The 17,008-nt window shown below is 41.7% G+C and overlaps 1 protein-coding gene across 3 annotated transcripts; it reads left to right on the top strand.

Moving 5' to 3' along the window:
* Positions 1 to 1,136: 1,136 nt before the first annotated feature.
* On the top strand, positions 1,137 to 16,658 carry SYT13 (synaptotagmin 13). 3 transcript variants are annotated; one of them, XM_085224631.1, is made up of 7 exons: positions 1,137 to 1,336; positions 1,514 to 1,705; positions 6,522 to 6,744; positions 9,034 to 9,168; positions 9,265 to 9,575; positions 13,025 to 13,154; positions 13,429 to 16,658. In XM_085224631.1, the coding sequence occupies exons 1-7, from the start codon at positions 1,214 to 1,216 to the stop codon at positions 13,731 to 13,733; spliced, it is 1,419 nt and encodes a 472-aa protein (XP_085080757.1). In that variant the 5' UTR covers positions 1,137 to 1,213; the 3' UTR covers positions 13,734 to 16,658. The 3 variants fall into 3 exon arrangements, with proteins under 3 accessions (XP_085080757.1, XP_085080756.1, XP_010709687.1); XM_085224630.1 differs by having other exon boundaries at positions 1,138 to 1,336; positions 9,028 to 9,168; XM_010711385.4 differs by having other exon boundaries at positions 1,195 to 1,705; positions 9,028 to 9,168.
* The last annotated feature ends 350 nt before the right edge of the window (positions 16,659 to 17,008 follow it).

Here is a 17,008-nt window from a genome sequence, read left to right as displayed (position 1 = left end):
TATCTGGACAACCTTGTTGAGTGAGCAGGCAGCATGATGATAGAATGTGCAGTGTTAAAGAGAAGTCTTTACCAATTAAAATGTGAGTTGGATGTGTGAGGGAAGCTTTTGGAGAGGGAGGTAAGCATGTCATGTGCAACTGAACAAAGGTCATGATATATGAGTAAAAGAACCCAAAAAACTTTAAAAAAAAAAAAGCATGTCAAAATTTGAGCTACAGAAAGATAAAATACACATATTTTTTTCCTAAACAGTTCTATGTATAGAGTTTACTCTTTTTCCTGATCCACAGACTGAAGCTGTATTCCAAAATAGAAGGACAAAGGAAATAGATCTGGCTACTTTTTCCAGACCCATAAAAGGAACATTTGGCACCTTGATTACTAGTTTCACTCTGGCCCACTTACATACTGACCCAGAATCACAGCCATCTTCAGGCCACTGGGTACTCCTTGTGAAGCGCCCCAGGAAACAGTTATTTGTGCCACAAGAAACACATTGAGAAATGGAATTGATTTTCCTCTCCTCCAACTTGAGCAGTCTGAGAAAGAAGGCGAAAATAAATGAGTCAAAGGAAGTCTGAGAGAACTGTGTGGCCCTTCAGGTCTATTCAAGTGGATTCTTTCACTGCACTCATTGGCTCACTGCCTGACACTGGTGTAGTAAGCAGTGTGACTAATACTCAGCATATGCTGTTTGCTCTCTCATTCTCTCCAGAGGAAAAAGCATATGCATCAGTGTGCCTTGTTTGATGGGATTTTCTGCTGTCTTTTCGAACAAAAATGCTGGTCTGCACTAATGCTGGAGAAAGCAGCTCCGAAAGGTGCAGACCTGCACTCTGAGGGGAAAGAGGTGAGGTGTGGGAATGTGTTTAACCCTTGCAGGTGTCCATTCCCCACCCTTTGAAGAAAGGGGAAGTTTTGCCTGATGCAGTCTTTGTTCTGACCGTAGTGCTCTCATGCGTATCATAACCAGGGGACTCAGGCCAGCATTTCTGACTTTCTGACAATCACTATCTTTATGTTAAAATAGAAAAATCTCAACCTCTTGAGAAAATGAGCATGCTAGCTCTCAGAAAGACAGCTGGAGAGCTGATCAAATATTTGGATTCTCTTTCTGTGAGCTAGCTAGCAAGGCCCAGCCCCTTCTGCTGACGTCTTTCCTCTCTATCACACATCAGACTTTTCCCAGTGGAGCTGGAGAACAGGCTTCAATGAAAACTGCCTGTTTGCAGCTATATGGATATTACAGCCTCCACAAGCACTACTTCCTCTACCTGACCTGGAGCAGAAACATCATTATCAGGATAGAAAGGGAATCTTGTTGCCTAGCAAAGGTGGGATGATTTATCTCTGTCTCTAGATTGGTCCCTTTTCTTTGCTGCACAAAATAATTGTTTTCAGACTTCCAAGGAGAATGAAGCCAGGCTAGAAAACGGAGTGAATGTAAAACAGCTGCTCTCCCAGGGAGGAGAAGGAATCACAGGTTTTCATTGCTTTTTGTTCCTGTGCAGCTCAGGACAATGGTTTTGTCTGCCCCAATTATTGCCCTTGGGGCTACCTTAGGGACTGCAACTAGCATCCTTGCCCTCTGTGGTCTCACCTGCTTCTGCAAATGCAAGCAACCAGGGAAAGGACTCTCAGAAAAGGACCAAGATGAGGACACGGAAAATACTAAACCCAGTGTGCTTCAACCAGCCCAGCAAGTAAGACACCATCTCTCACTCTCTGATTTTTCCTTAAATGCTGAGGGGGGGGGGGAAATGCAACTTCTCTATTAAGCTGTTCAGCATGTGGTTTATGCTGCCTATTTATCTGCTTACTATATTCAGGATATAACATCACATTACTGGGAGGAAGACTGAGGGGAAAAGAGGTGGGAGCTGGGTGACCCACAGAATTACCAGAGCAGCAGACAGCTGCCACACTGCCAAAGAGAAAGCTGCTAATGGTAAAAAAAAAAAAAAAAAAAAAAAAAAAAAATAGGGGAGGAGGTCTGAAAGGCTGCTCAGCTGTCAGTCTAGTCATGAGGGAAATCATTTCCTGAGGACAGAAGACTGGACTTTACCAGGTGGCACATAACATTATAAAGACAAGACTCCTGCTGGGATCTCCTGTACCAGCTATTTATCTAGCTCTGTTCACAGCATCTTATGGTTCCTGCAGGATAGTTCCCTCTCAACAGCTGGTTTCTTGAGGGGAAAAAAAAAAAAAAAAAAAAAAAAATCATTCCTCTTCCTCTCTCTGCCCCTCTAAAGGGGGGGAGGGGAAGAGGGGGAAGGATTAATTATTGGTGAAGTTAAAACCAGGCATTGAAGTGATAATAAAAACGCTAGCGAGAATCTGTGTTGTGAGGACTGAACAATCTCAGCATGCTGTGGATTCCTCTGTTACTCACTGTAAGAACAGTGTGACATACTGGTAACGTCAGGCATCCTTGCATGAGCCTTCTTTCTTATTAGAATCCAGAATATCCCTTGATTTATTCCTGAGACCAGTGCAAGAGAGAGCAATGGGAATTATAGGACACTTATTAATGAGAAGCTCTCCTCCAAAGGGAAGTGTTTGACTAATTTCATTGTTGATTACAGTCTTCAGCATGAGCTATAGCAACCCATCAGTCTCTGGAAGTATTACCTGTTGGCTGTTGCTCTTGAGGCTTATATGTGCTTAAGCCCACATCACTTCCACCTGGCTGTTCAGCCAGATGTTCTGCCACAGCAACCAAGTCCAAAGACTGGTGATCCACTGTATAAGAGTCTTCATTTAATTATCTGAACTACCTATCATTCTTGTACTAAAGAGCGTAGCAGGAATCCTAGCTGAACTTCTCTGTAATGTGTATGTATTCAGTCTTTCTCTGGGTACTGCTCTTCGACTCTCAGTAAAGAGCTTCCCCCATTCTCCTGTTACAGATTATTCTGAGGAAAGATGACCGTATCCGAGTTATATTGTAACATATGATGCAGAACAGCATCACAGTAGCTTCTGATTGCAGGAGGATGGGAGGAGGCTCCACTGACCATGACTGAATGAACACCTGCACCACGTTTAGGACTTCTCCAGAGATTCCTGCTAATTCTGACCATTCTTCCACAAGTGTGGTCAATACCTTCTAGTATTGGCTTGCATTTTCCTAAGATGAATTTCAGCTGCTATCTGCCCTCTTTGATAGTCTGTCAAGTCTTCACCAATCTCCTTTCTTGTCTAACCCATACAACTTCTGTATAAAAGGATGTGCAATAATGTTGAGATTTTTGAAATTTGCTGTTAAAGTGAATGAGAAGTGTGGATCTTTGACAGTCATCATCACTTTGCATAGCATTTTTTTCCTAATCTCTTTGCACAAAAGATTTGTTGTTGTTGCTTTTTTTTTTTTAATCTCAAAAAACCTCTTAAATCATTACTTGAACTTCATTTTTTGAATGGATATTTTATTTTACATAGCCTTTTCTGAAATATTGTGAGAAAGCATTAATAAACTCTGGAGCTTGTCCTTCAAGATGTCATCCTTTTTGCACGAGTGAAATACCAATAAGTCACCAAGAAGTCCAACCAACTACAATTAAGACCCCAGTACCCAGCATTTCATGGGTTATAGTCCTCACAAGATTTCTACATCAGGTCTTGCCACAACATAGTCTAATGTTTGATCAATACATCAAATTATTCAACCTATCCTCAGTGTATCACTCTTATCCAATGTCTATAATGCTAAAAACATTAAGTCCTTTTCCACCTTTTCTTTTTTTCTTTAAGAAATCTGGACAAATTATTGCAGCCAAATGAACATTCTGTAACAGAAAGAGCAAAATGTTCATAGTTTGCATATCCTCTATCTTTAACAATTCTTTCCAGCTTAAACAGTTTTGTTGCCAGGCACATGCATTCTCCTGTGCTTTCACTGAATCGGAATTAGCCTTCTTTCCTTGAAGGAATAAATCTCAAATTGAGTTCTGAGCTTGTGCCTTAGTTACATCCTCTGCATCTATGTTTGTGAATTGCCCTGTTGGGACTTTTTTCCAACTGCATTAAAGCACTGTATATCCTAGTCAGTGTTTGGCATACTTAATTACTGAAGCTTGTCAGGGCCACTGATTCTGATAAACAGAGAGATGACAGTAGGAAGATGAAGCAAGTCTGTATTTTATTTACTTGGCATGTCTCCCATGACACTGATGCTTGTATTTGCTATAGACAGAGGCTCCCCATGGACATGCCCTGCATACTTGAGAAGGAAGAGTTCAAACACAAAGATACATCCACGGAACAATTAATAACTGCTGTAGACATGCAAAATGTCAGCAAAAGGTGCAGGTCAAAATGCCTAAACACATCCAGCAGTGGCAACAATCTGGTGTGTTGTCTGAATGTCAATACTGCCAGACAAAGAAGGGTCAGCTGAAGCCTCCCAGCTAATTTTGGTTTCTTTGCTTTCACACATTTTATGCAGAACTATCTGAATTCTTCTGTATTTAAGATACTGCTGCTGCAAAGGGAACTTCCATAGGGCACAGCTCTGCAAGTAGCTTACAGACAGCACTTGGAAACAGAGCTGGCAGCAAAAATAATAAACAGAGGCAGATGCAGTTGGAAGAGGGGGTGAGCTAGTCCCACTGTGCTCACATATGTCTCTCATCTCTAATTCTACTGAGCAGACAGACTAGAAGAATATTTAGACCCAGTGGAGCTCTTAGTTGCAGTGTGCTGATGAATTTCCTGACTAAGTATCTTCCTTTTAGCAAGCGGAGGAGAAGATTGTACTAACAATACCTCAAGTTTGTACAGTATTTTTCATCTGAAAGGATACCCCAGAGTGCTTCATATGTGAGATGCACATAGCACCCAGGTTTGCTGCTGTGGTGTGATGGTCAATGGCTAAAACAGCAGCCTCATACAGCAGGGTCAAGAGAGAAAGAACAGGCAGTAGCTGCCATAGCACACGCTGCATGAGTGTTTAGAGTCCTTGCAGAACAAAAATATCCTGTTTCTTCAAGCTATTGTCTAGTAGTTCCTAACATATTTTGGTTGATTGGTCTTGATCTGAAGAATGGAAAACTTCGATAAGTTACATCAAACTTCCTATGCATTTTAGGACTGATGAGACACATCTCTAAGAGAGGGATTTCACTATATCACTATTATAAACCAACACTATATGACTTACATAATACCTGAACTCAGCTGAATGCTAGGTGGGTATCTGCACACAGAGATGTGGTTCTTTTTCAACTGACTCCTGTTTCAGTGTCCTTAAAATTAGATAAGAGAAAATGCTGTTACATAGTGGACTCCCTAAACATCAGTGCACCAGTTGCCTTGAAGATGGAGTGAGTGACCTAATTAGCTCTTTATCACTGACAAATCCATGCAACTGCAGTGCTATGATACCCAAAAGCAGAACATTGGCTAGAGATCTAGAGACCAAGACTACTCTTTTTCTTCAGCTCTGCTTCTTGAAGAATAACTAATCTCCCTCAGGACATACAAACTGGGACCACACAGGCCCAACACAGACAAATGCTTCAGGGCATCATCTACATTCTTTATTAATAGGAAACAATGACACTAATGAAAAACTTTAATTACAGTTATGAATATTTTTTGGCTCACCTCCGTTCTATACTGTACATAGAATAGGTTGGCAGGCAGTGGGATTGGAGAGAATCCCAGTGCACAATAATCAAACAAAATTGTAGTCTTACTTCCGCTTTTTCTTTTACATACTTTGGAAATATTAATCAAATCTGATGAGAGGGTCAGACTCATTTGCCAGTCATCTTTTGAGCTTTCCTGTTGATGAATCCAAATACAAATAAGAAATTATTTCAGTTGTGAGCATATGGGATTCTTTCACGAGATACGAAGAAAAGATGACTGCTACATTCCACTAAAATACTTTTCATTGTTGGGAGAGAATATAATTCTGTGTCAACATTTGCCCATTCTGCCAGGGCATTACACCATTTTTCAAGTTCTTCTGTTGATACCACGTTCAGCAGTCACCAGAGAAATGAATTTGTGAAAACAAACTCAAAGAAGATGATATATATTTCCCATATAATAAAGGAGTAATGCGTTTCTAAGGATCAGGTGGAACTCTGCTCCTCAGAGAAAACAGATAATCCCCGAGACTGATAGACCACTGACTTATTATTCTTGACGTGCTGTTGTAAGGCTGGTCTGCTCAATCATTTCTCCTTTGTCTTTTTACATGACTGCTACACACAATGTGCGACCCATGCCTTTGCCTTCCTAATGCTTCCTTTACTCGAAGTGTTGCATAAATAAGAGGTAGTGGTAAACTCTTAATCAGAAAGACATACACCAAATAGACTGGTAACAAATTTCACAAGAAAATCTTTTGACACATGGGAAGGCAGTGGTTTCTCTAACCTGAGAAACAATGGCAGCAAGAATAACCAGGGATACCATCTTATCTCCCTTTGTATCAGCTCTTTTGACATAGAGAGATGCAAAAGAGTTAATGAAAAAATAATAAATGCTGTCTTAAATTTTCAGTTCAATGTTAAGAAAACTGCAGAGCCAGTCCAGCCTCGAGCTCTCCTGAAGTTTCCCAACATGTATGGCCCCAAACCTGTTGTAACTTCACCTGAAGTTGTTAACTACACACAATACTCCTTGAAGACAACAGAAGAACCAGCCACTGTAAAACATGCCGTTTTGGATGAGAACAGGATGAAAATACAAGTAAATGAAGAATTGTTCATTCTCCCTCAAAACGGTAGGAACATTTGGCCTTCAGACTATCAGACTAAAGATTTCTTTTCAGGGTGTAGATCTCCAATACTTTTGAACATTATGTGACGTTAGTTAGAGTGATAAACATGGAAATGAAGACACTGAATGCTTTTCACTCTCCTATCATGACTATTGTGAGCTCTTTTTTAAACGCATGTGTTTAATATTAAGTAATCAAGGAGCACATCAGGAAATTTAAATAACAAATCCATAATTACAATTGGTTGTTTTTTTTTTATCTGAAGACTTTGTTGATGAAGAATCTAGCTCTTGGGAAGCAGGTTTTATGTTGAAAAGCATATATTCAGTGTGAAGTTTCACCAAGAGCTGTTGCCACAATATGGATGGAATACCTGGTAAAAACTAGGCAGTACTGCTCCTCCAAAAAGACTGCTAGCTGTCCACAATAGCCTATATCAGGGACATCAGTGGTATGAGTTCAAGTTTCTACTTTATTTTCCCTGCTTCTTTATTCCACCAGTTCCATGAGATGGTCTTGGTACGTTGTAACATTTGTAATGTGAAGTGAAACTAAAGGCTGACACCTCAAGACTTTCTTCTGCCAAACAGCATTCTTGTTTTTCAGCCAGTCCAAGAGGTAGCAAGCTAAAGCCTAGAACATAAGATTCCTAGAACTCTAGAGAAAAATGTAACACTAATTATATACATCTGGTAGCATGCCTGGGTTGCTTCCATAATGATTTTTACCTCTATAGCTCTCGTTTTAACACCATGATTAACTCTTATGGTACTATGTTGCAATACTAACGAAGCCTTCATGATGATTTGCCAGAGACACAGTGCCATCTGTCATGACTTTTTTTTTTTTTAAGCTCTTTCTATTTATATTACCTGTGACTGTATTTTTGTCCTTATGGGAGAAAGGGGGTCATGTCAATCACTTAAAGCCCATCCACCTGAAACCTGCAAGCACAGAAAACTAAAGAGTACCATGGTGTAATGCTATACTGCACTGAAAATACAGTAATAATAGAGGGATAGCAAAATCTTAGACTGCAGCAAATGGGGACAAACCAAAACACAACATCTATAGATACAGAAATAAAAGAAGAAAGCCTGCTTACCTTTAGAAGACCTCAGGTAGGCAGGGATGTCCAGTGAAACACCCATGCTTCCACTGCCAGCCCTTAAATGAGTCTGGGAAGGGGTGGATCCTGGCACCAGACCTTCCAGTCACTCAGGTGCATTGCGTGCACCTGAGCTCCCCTGGGTTGGCCCTGCCTTCCCACCAGGTGCTCAATCGCTGGTTCAGGCCCTGATTTAGCATTTCCACTACACATGGGAAGCAGTTGCATTAGAGGAAAAGACTGTCTGAGACACATCCCTGGATGTTAGGAAGACAGTCACAGGGTGTAGAGCCTGAAAGATGATGGCAGTATGTAGACTAAATCTCTACATAAGTGTGTCGGTGTAAGAGCCCCTCTGCACTGCTAATGGCACAAGTCTGCTTCCTGCTGTGCCTGATTTCATATTACTGAAATAAAGCAAGACCTGTTGCATTCTCCTTTTGGTGCCACACTGAACTGACTGGGACTGTGGCTGAGATTTTTTGGAGAAAATGTGCAGTCCCTCTATTATTTTCTATGTGAATAAGAACTGACCTTGCAGTTCTTTTGATGATAGAAAGATGTGCCTTCCCTTTTAGTCTTGCCTCTTACTTTATTTCAGTACACAATGTGTACTCAGCTTCAAAATCATACGTGGAGAAGCTGCCTCACACCTTCCTAAGCTCACTATCCTCAATGTGATCAAGTGCCATGGGAATAGATGTCACATTAGCTTTCTGCATGACTAAGACTGTAATGTTAAAATAAATTTTAAAAAAGGTTATAGAGGCCTGAATTAATGCAGAGTTGCATGATAGCTCTAAAGCAGACTCAAACTCTCACTTAAAAAAAATCACAAGGGTTTTTTACACAAACATGTGTAAAAAATGTATATGAAACAATACAGTAACAAGCAAATAGTTTAGGCACCTTGGCTTTGGCACAAGGTGAAAGAGCAAATGTGTGAGCCATCTTAGAACACATGGTGGTGGAGGGAACAGGAAGCTTGTCCAAGTGCCATAGAAGGAATTGAATGTGTAAGAAGGCAGCAAGAAGGAGATACGATGAGGGAAGATGGTACAGAAGTGATATTCCTACGTACAAATTACAAGAATAGTAAGCCATTTAGAAGAGTTAAGACAAGGTGGATTTGTCTATCCTGGAAGGAAAAGACTTCCTTGCTAATGGGGTTACTTCAGTTCCAGGTGTGGTAAAGGATGTGTGTGTCACGGAGCACTTGAAGCCCGAGCGGGCAGCCAGCTGTAACCAGGTCCCTGAACTGCGCTATTCCCTCACGTATGATCAACAAAAAGCTGAGCTGTGCGTGGCCCTTTTGGAAGGTAAGAGGCAGAAATCTGCTACTGATGATTCTCTACTTGGACTTCTTCAGGACTATCCTACGTGAAAGGTATTTAAGATCAATCTTTCCTTTCCAGCTATGCATGGCAAAATGAGTAGTGACCAAGATGCTGGCTGCCATTGCTACATATTGGGCACACTGGTGAGCAAATCTGGCATGACTGAAGCCCAGACAGAGCTGAAGAAGAAGGTGCTTCACACCCTCTGGGAGGAGGCCCTGCGGTTTCCATTAACTGAGGAGGAGATGCAAGAGGGGACACTGACTCTCACCTTGAGAAACTGCGACAAGTTCTCCAGACACAGCATTGTGGGGGAACTCAAACTGAGCCTTGCTAACATGGAGGACTTCGGGATGGCCCAGTGGGAAAGGCTAAAGACCCCAGAGAAGGTATGGACTCAGTCTGTGTCTCTAGTACAGAGCCTCTAGTTATTGTCTGGACAAGAAAAGCCCTCTTCCAATACAGCTGCACATCCATGGGTGGCTGGCTCCATGCATCTGGACTCCAGTTTGGAAGGGCAATGTGTGATTGTAAAGGTGATATAGTAGAACTCTGTATTGACCTAACCATTTCAGAAAGCAGTCAAAAGCCCATCAGCCCAGCCCCTTCATCTACAGCTCCTGGAATTTAAGATGTGTTAAAACTCCCTTTCCTCCTCCCTCAATTACATGATAATCTGATACTGATATCTGCAATTGAAAGCCTATGTTTGGAAGTTACGTGTGTTTCTGTGTGTAAACAATGCAGGGACTGTGGTAGCAAAAGTTCAGCTGCTAGGTTGTGCCTCCTCTGCAGGGCTGGATGTGGGTAGGGCACCTGATAGCAACCTACTCTACACTAAAGAAAAACCTCTGGCTGAGAGAAGGGCAGAAGATCTGGCAATTTTTGCTGCTGAAAAAAAATGGAGGTCCAAAAGAAATTATTCTCATGTAAGTCGTAATTACATAAATCCCTTAACGATGATAAATAGAGCCCTCTATTCTCCCCAGTCTACTGTAATATCCACTTTGTAAACAATACTCAATTAGCAACCAGTTCACAGCGATGGTTGGTTTTCACTCATGTATACCTGGTAGAGTCCTGGCATACTGGGTACTCTGGGTACACACAGAAACTGGACAGCACTCATTTCTACTACAGGCTGACAGTGCAAGGTTAACACTAACTGTACTGCTGAACTGTACTGCCCCAGTTTGAGCTGAGGATGTGCAGTGAAAGCTGAATTTGCGTCATCTGGAACCTAAGAGAGCCAACCCTTGCACAAATAGCTTATATACAGATCCTGAATCATTCATTCAGAACCAGAGCGGGAGGCAGTGAGGAAGAGCTGATCAAAAAAGAGCAGCTATTTTTGACAGCATCCATCCAGGAACAAAGTTAGTGGGCTTTGTTTAAAGTCTGACATTTCCTTGAAAAGCTGTGAGCCGCAGAAATTTCATTCCTATCCTCTTGGTAATTCTCCCACACAAGGGAAAGAGCTCAGAGGGGAGCTTGCAGCTAACCAGGTAATGCAATTAGTATTCAGGAATTCACAGAGTGCTGTGAGCAATGCAAATCACAGATATTGCAGACTGATGTCCTTATCTTGTCTTCCTTCCCTCCCACTGCTTTGCTAATGACAGTGATGATAGTGGTTGCTTGCATAGCACCTTTCCTTTTGTGATTTCATGGTGCCCTGCATAGTAACTCACCACTGACCCTCTGATGTCTCTTATCCTCAGTGCAGAGAAAAAGGGAGAAGGAAAAGAACCTTTGGCTCAGATCCTTCATGCAAATCTTCAGCAGAAACCAACCATTACAGTTTTGGTTTCATGTGGATACAGGGTGGTCAAGAACTCCATCAGAATATTAGAGGCCAAAAAGCCATGAGCACAACATGTGTCGTGTGTGCACAGTGGTTACATATGCACATGAGTGTATGTGCATTTACAGCCCACTGCAGCACCCAGCCTCTCTCAGCCTTTACATTTGCCTATGCATGGGGCTAGAGCAACCAGCTTCTAGCCAAGAGCTACAGAGTGAGACTTTGTGAGAAACAGGGTGGATATGTAAACAAAAGCAGTTCATAGCTTGCCAAAATTATGGTTTTGCATTAAAGTGATATTTGTATTTTTCAGGGACAAACAGCCATTTAAATCTGCCTCTTTTTGTGTTTCTTTCTTAAGATGTACTTGCATTTAGGGCAGGATTTATTTAAATGAAACATATACAAGCCCTTTGTTGCTACCTGAGTGCATGAAGAAAGATTTACCCGGACTGATCTGGGATTGAATTTCAGGCTTCCTTGCTAATGGCCTCCCACCTGAGTTGTGCACGACAAATAAGTCATTCAAACCAGACAGTGATGACAGCCATGCTTTCTGGAGAGTCAGTCACCTCACGGGAAGCATACAGAGGGCTTGTCCTTGCCTGTTGGAAGTAACCCGGTGAAAACTTAATTTGAAATATTTATGGCTCACTTAGAACTGCAAGTAGAGAGCACAGAAACGGCCTAGAGGAAGGCTGTCTGTCCTAAAGCTTGTAGATCACACTAAGGAGTCCAAAGGGAGTCTGTTGAATTGACATTGGCTTCTGTGTCTCTTCTGGGTCATTAACCTCACACTAAAACAGATTTCTGTCACAATCTTGCACTTATGGAGAGTAACTACATCCCTCTCGTCTTCGCCATAGGCTTGCAGCTCTGCAAGCACGGCGGGCAATTCCTTTCCTTCTTTGCATGGCAGAAGTGCTGCTTTCCAAGGCAAGCTCAGCTGATGAGAAGTCATTTTCCTCTTTTTCTGCCTTCAGAGATATTTGTACAGAGCAAGCGAGAGAGCGGAATAAAGGTCAGGAGGATAAGAGGACAATTGCTAATGGGAAGAAAGGAATCAAAGAACCCCAAACCAAAATACATATGGCCCCATGAAGTGAATGCTTGATTTTTCAGAGCATTTGCCCTGAGGTTAATCCCACTGGGGCAACAGGGATAGCTGTACACAGACTGCAGGGAAGCCAGAACAGAGGAAGAGTAGAGCACTGTGCTGAGCTGATGAGGGTTTTAGATTGGCTGTTGTTTTTTCTACCATCAGATATGGTTGACAAAGAAGGTTCAACTCCAGCTCCAGGGTAGCTGGGTGGCACAAGCCAAGGCTTCACCTACTCTTTCCCAGACAGCCTGACAGTTAAGCAGTGGAGACTTGGGACCACGTCTGCCCAAAGACCCCTCACAGAAGTGATGAGTGAATTAAAAAGAGCAGTAATGGAAGTAGGGGATATAAATCAAGGACAGCTAGATAGTCTCTCACAAAATGATGGAATACTTACACAGAGTTCAGCCCCAAATTCTCTTCTGATTAAATATTCCACTGGAAGTAGGTGTTAGGATGCAGTTCATGGAATTGTAGAAAGGCTTGAGTTGGAAGGGACCTCAAAGCCCACTCAGTTCCAACCCCTTGCCATGGACAGTGCTGTCACCCACCAGCTCAGGCTGCCCAGGTACCCATCCACCTCCAGGAAAGGGGCATCCACAGCTTCACTGGACAGTCTGTACCAGTGCCTCACCACACCTTGAATAAAGAATTTCATCCTAATGTTTAACCTAAGTTTCCCTCAGTTGCTTTCCAGTAGCAAAAGAAAGGAGTAATCATTGTGTTCTGGTCCCTGTGAGTGAACGAGGTCACTTGAATATGCTGCCTGGTTTGATCTGATCCAGTTTAACTGGAAAAGTCTCCTGTACTGAGACGGGGAGAGAGTTTGATCAGTCTATGACCTTAAATTCATCTCCTTGTGTTATTTAGTTTTCCTAATGTTAGACCTAGATTGCATACAAAATTAACTCTTTATACATCTCAATTTCCAGGAGCCATCTACAGGCCACGGGGAAGTTCTGCTCTCTATCAGCTATCTGCCAGCTGCAAACCGCCTGCTTGTGGTGATTATTAAGGCTAAAAATCTCCATTCCAAGCAGCTGAAAGATCTACTTGGAAACGGTGAGTGGAATAGCAAGAAAAACTGAAATTATTGTTTCTGCTATGAAGTAATACAGAAAGAAAGTGGGAAATATGGTGTTTGCTAGAAAAAAAACCCAAACAGTTGACTTAGAAAGCTAAACAGCTTTGAACAAATTTTAAAAAGAGAAAGCTAAAAAAAAACAAGATCAATGTTTCTCATATTCTCTTATTCAGCCTGTTGTCAATAGTTAAAGTTCTCTGGCATTCATTTTATTAAATGTTCATTAATACAGTCTCTCTGATTTCTTTGTAGACGTTTCTGTCAAGGTGACCCTGAGGCATCAGTCCTTGAAGCTGAAGAAGAAGCAGACCAAACGTGCAAAGCACAAGATCAACCCCGTCTGGAATGAGATGATCATGTTTGAGGTGCCTCACGAGCTGCTACGTGCCTCTAGTGTAGAGCTGGAAATTCTGAGCCAGGATGGTGCTGGGCAAAGCCAAGTGCTCGGCAAGTGCAGCCTGGGTTTGCATGTCACAGGCACAGAGAGGAACCACTGGGAAGAAATGCTGAGGAACCCCAGAAGACAGATTGCCATGTGGCATCAACTCCACAAGTAGGCATGCTATGACTACTGCCAACCAGATTTCCACCAAGCCTCTGAGCCTGGGGACATAAGCTGCATTTCACCTTCCACTTTCCCATCCCACCAAGTGGCCCAGTACAGCATTCTTCTCTGGCCACCCGCTCTGATTGCCAAAGGAAACTGTCTGGAAAATGTATTTAGAGGACAATCGCTCACCCAACCAAGTGGTTCTCCCAAATAAATGGTTTGGCTGTCAGGTGATTTGAATTACTTTTGTTAGCCTGCCCACTGTCATTTCTTAGAGTTCCCAGTTTCTGCAGAGAAGCTGAGGGGATCAGAGGGATCACAGAAATCTGAGTTGCTCCTTGGCATCTGGCACTTTCACCCAAGTTCCCTGGTGGGAACTGGCTCCATAACATGCAGCAGTAATTTTGCCAGTCGCCGTTTTTCATAATGCTTTATAAGACTGTGAGAAATGAAGATCAAAAAATAAATGCTGTCTTCTGACCCAAAGCAGTAATATGGAAGAGAAAGAGAAGCAAGGTGGAAACATAGATGAAAATGCATTAGGTGGATATCTAGAAGTAGAGAAGGAATAGAGGAAGAAGAGAGACAGTCATACCACCACCCAGTGTAGTCTTCGAAGCAAACACTGCCAAACAAGAAGTCAAATATTTTTCTTCACTTTTTTTTATTAGAGTGTTTGATACCTTAGCTTCAGGGTTCATGAAAACTGTTGAAAGCATGGAAGTTTCAGAACCCTTTAAAAAATTACCTATCTCTTCTATCTTTCTACATCACCCATGAAAACCCTAAACATGGACAACAGGTTATTACTGACATTATCTTCAAAACCTTGGACCAAATCCTTCTGCTTATTGACATTCTTTTCTGTTTGGGAATTTCTGATCTGAAAAAGGTGCAAATACAGTAATTGATTTCCAGGCAGCATCTATAAAAAAGAAGTGGGATCATTTCATACCTTAGCATTTGATTGATGGTTTTGGTTTGAAGTTAACTTTCACTCCCAATTCTCATACCTGCATTACCTGAAAACCCTTCCGAATAGCCATGTATTTCATCACTTCCAGACAGAAGGAATTCACTGACCAGACATACTTTCTACAGCTTGCTTTTTTGTGTGCACTTTCAAGATCTGACGTGGCTTAAATGTTACTGTTTACTGTTCTTTTAGTGTCTGGATGGACTGAAAAGCTGGCATTGCCAGCAATGATGTTATGATCTCATAAGCACACTGCTTGTTATACTGCTTTATTTCAAGTAGTAGACACAGCTCTGAGGGACTTGCACGGGGACAAGGCATCCAGAAGTCTGAAAACAGAACCATATGTTTTGTAGCACTGAAAACCTCTGAGAACTTCATTTTTTGTGGGATCAGTTTGATCCTCTGTTTAATTCAAAATATTAAACATATGACACTGGGCTTTATCTAGAATACATCCCATTTTGCTGATTTAGCCAAACAAGTCTTGTTAATTGTCAGGTGAAGGCTACCACACTGCAGTGAAAGGGGAAACAACCAGAACGAGTCTCTGAAAATTGGCTGAAGTGTCAGGCACAGAAGTTTGTGAACAGAGGAGAGGAGTTCAGCTAGAAGCCACTAACTAGTAATGACTGTGGCTGGTATTTGGGCCATCTTTTTTCTTCTTCATTAATGACCTGGATGACAGGACAAAGTATACCTCAAGTAAGTTTGCAGAGGATACAAAACTGAGTGTAGTGGTTGATACACAAAGTGCTTGTGCTTCCTTTCAAACGAATGTGAACAGGCTGGAGAAATGGACTGACAAGAATATTCAATAAAATGAAATGTAAAGTCTTGCAACTGAAGGGGAACAACCACAGGGCTGGGGCCAACCATCTGGAAAGCAGCTTTGCAAGGAACCTGGCGTCCTGATAGAAACCAAGTCAAACATAAACCAGCAGTGGGCTTTTGCATCAAAGAAGTACAACAGTGCCCTGGGTTGCATTATGAAAACCATTGCCAGCAGGTCAGTGGGGGTGATGCTACTCAGCACTGGTGAGGGCAGATGTGTCCTGCTCTTGGCTTCCAAGGCAAGAAAGATTTGGATTTACTGGAGCAAGGTCAGCAAAGGGCCATGAAGATGATCACAGGAGATAAGTATCTTTTGTATGAGGAGAAGCTGAGACCTGACACCGTCTATCCTGGAGAAGAGAAAGATTGAGGGGAGTCTTACTTGATCTGGAAAAGGAGAAAAGAAGATGGAAACAGACTCTTCTCAGTAGTGTCCAGTGACAGCATAAGAGGCAATGGACACAAATCACAATACATATAAATCTCTCTCTCCCTCTTTTTTTTTTTTTTTTTTTTTTTCCCACTTGAAGATGATTAAGATCAAGTTTCCAAGAGAGGTTGTTGGTCCTTGGAGATGCTTGAAACCTCATTGGACATGGTGTTGGACAATCTGCTGGAGTTTATACTGTTTTGAACAGAGCTGAGACTTGACAAGATGATCTCCAGAGATCCTTTCCACTCTCAGGATGCTGTGACTCTGAACAGATCAACAAGGTCAATGAACAGTGAAGAATGTTATCTTTACATTGCTACTCTCATTATAGGTGGTGTAGCAGCAAGTAACATGGTTACTTTGAAGAAAGAGATGAAAACAGCTTTGACCAACCAACCAACCAAACAAACAAACAGACAAAACAACAAAAAAAGCCACTGAATCTTATACCTAATGGTTTAATCTCTGATATTGCTCCACTGGCTAGGGGAGATTTAATTAGAAAAAAAAAATTGACTTCTTGTTTTGTTCTATGGATTTTTGTTTTACTAAGAAAGAGCTGTAGGATGCTTGATTAAACTAAATGTAGCAAAACATGGTTGATAGAGAATTCTTAGTAGTTTCTGTGTTCTGTTGTCTGTTCTATATGCCAATAGGTTTGGAATAATCATTTCCATTTAACTGCAAAATTCATTGTCGTGTTCTTCCTGTAGTTCCTGGCATCAATGCAATTCTTCCTTCCTCTTAGTATAATGATAAGAAGAACAACTTCAAGGTATGATGCTATTTGGCTGGCAATGAAAAGCCTGAAGGGCCAAATATTTGTCTAGCTGCCAAGAGATTTCTCTAGTTCTGCCTCCTGCTTATTTTAATGAACCTTTTATAGCATCTTGGTGACTGATTGTAAACAGCATTATCTGCCTCTGCCCCTGGTGATTTTGGCACACCCTGTAATTAGACAGCAATCCTACAGCATCTAAGAAATAGCCCCTTGAAATCTGATTTTCCTGTGAAAAAAATAATGTCCTCTTTTATAACA

This window comes from Meleagris gallopavo, chromosome 5 (genome assembly GCF_905368555.1).
Source record: "Meleagris gallopavo chromosome 5, MGAL_WU_HG_1.1, whole genome shotgun sequence".
Classification (NCBI taxonomy): Eukaryota; Metazoa; Chordata; class Aves; order Galliformes; family Phasianidae; genus Meleagris; species Meleagris gallopavo.
This window is presented reverse-complemented; position numbering and strand designations above follow the sequence as displayed.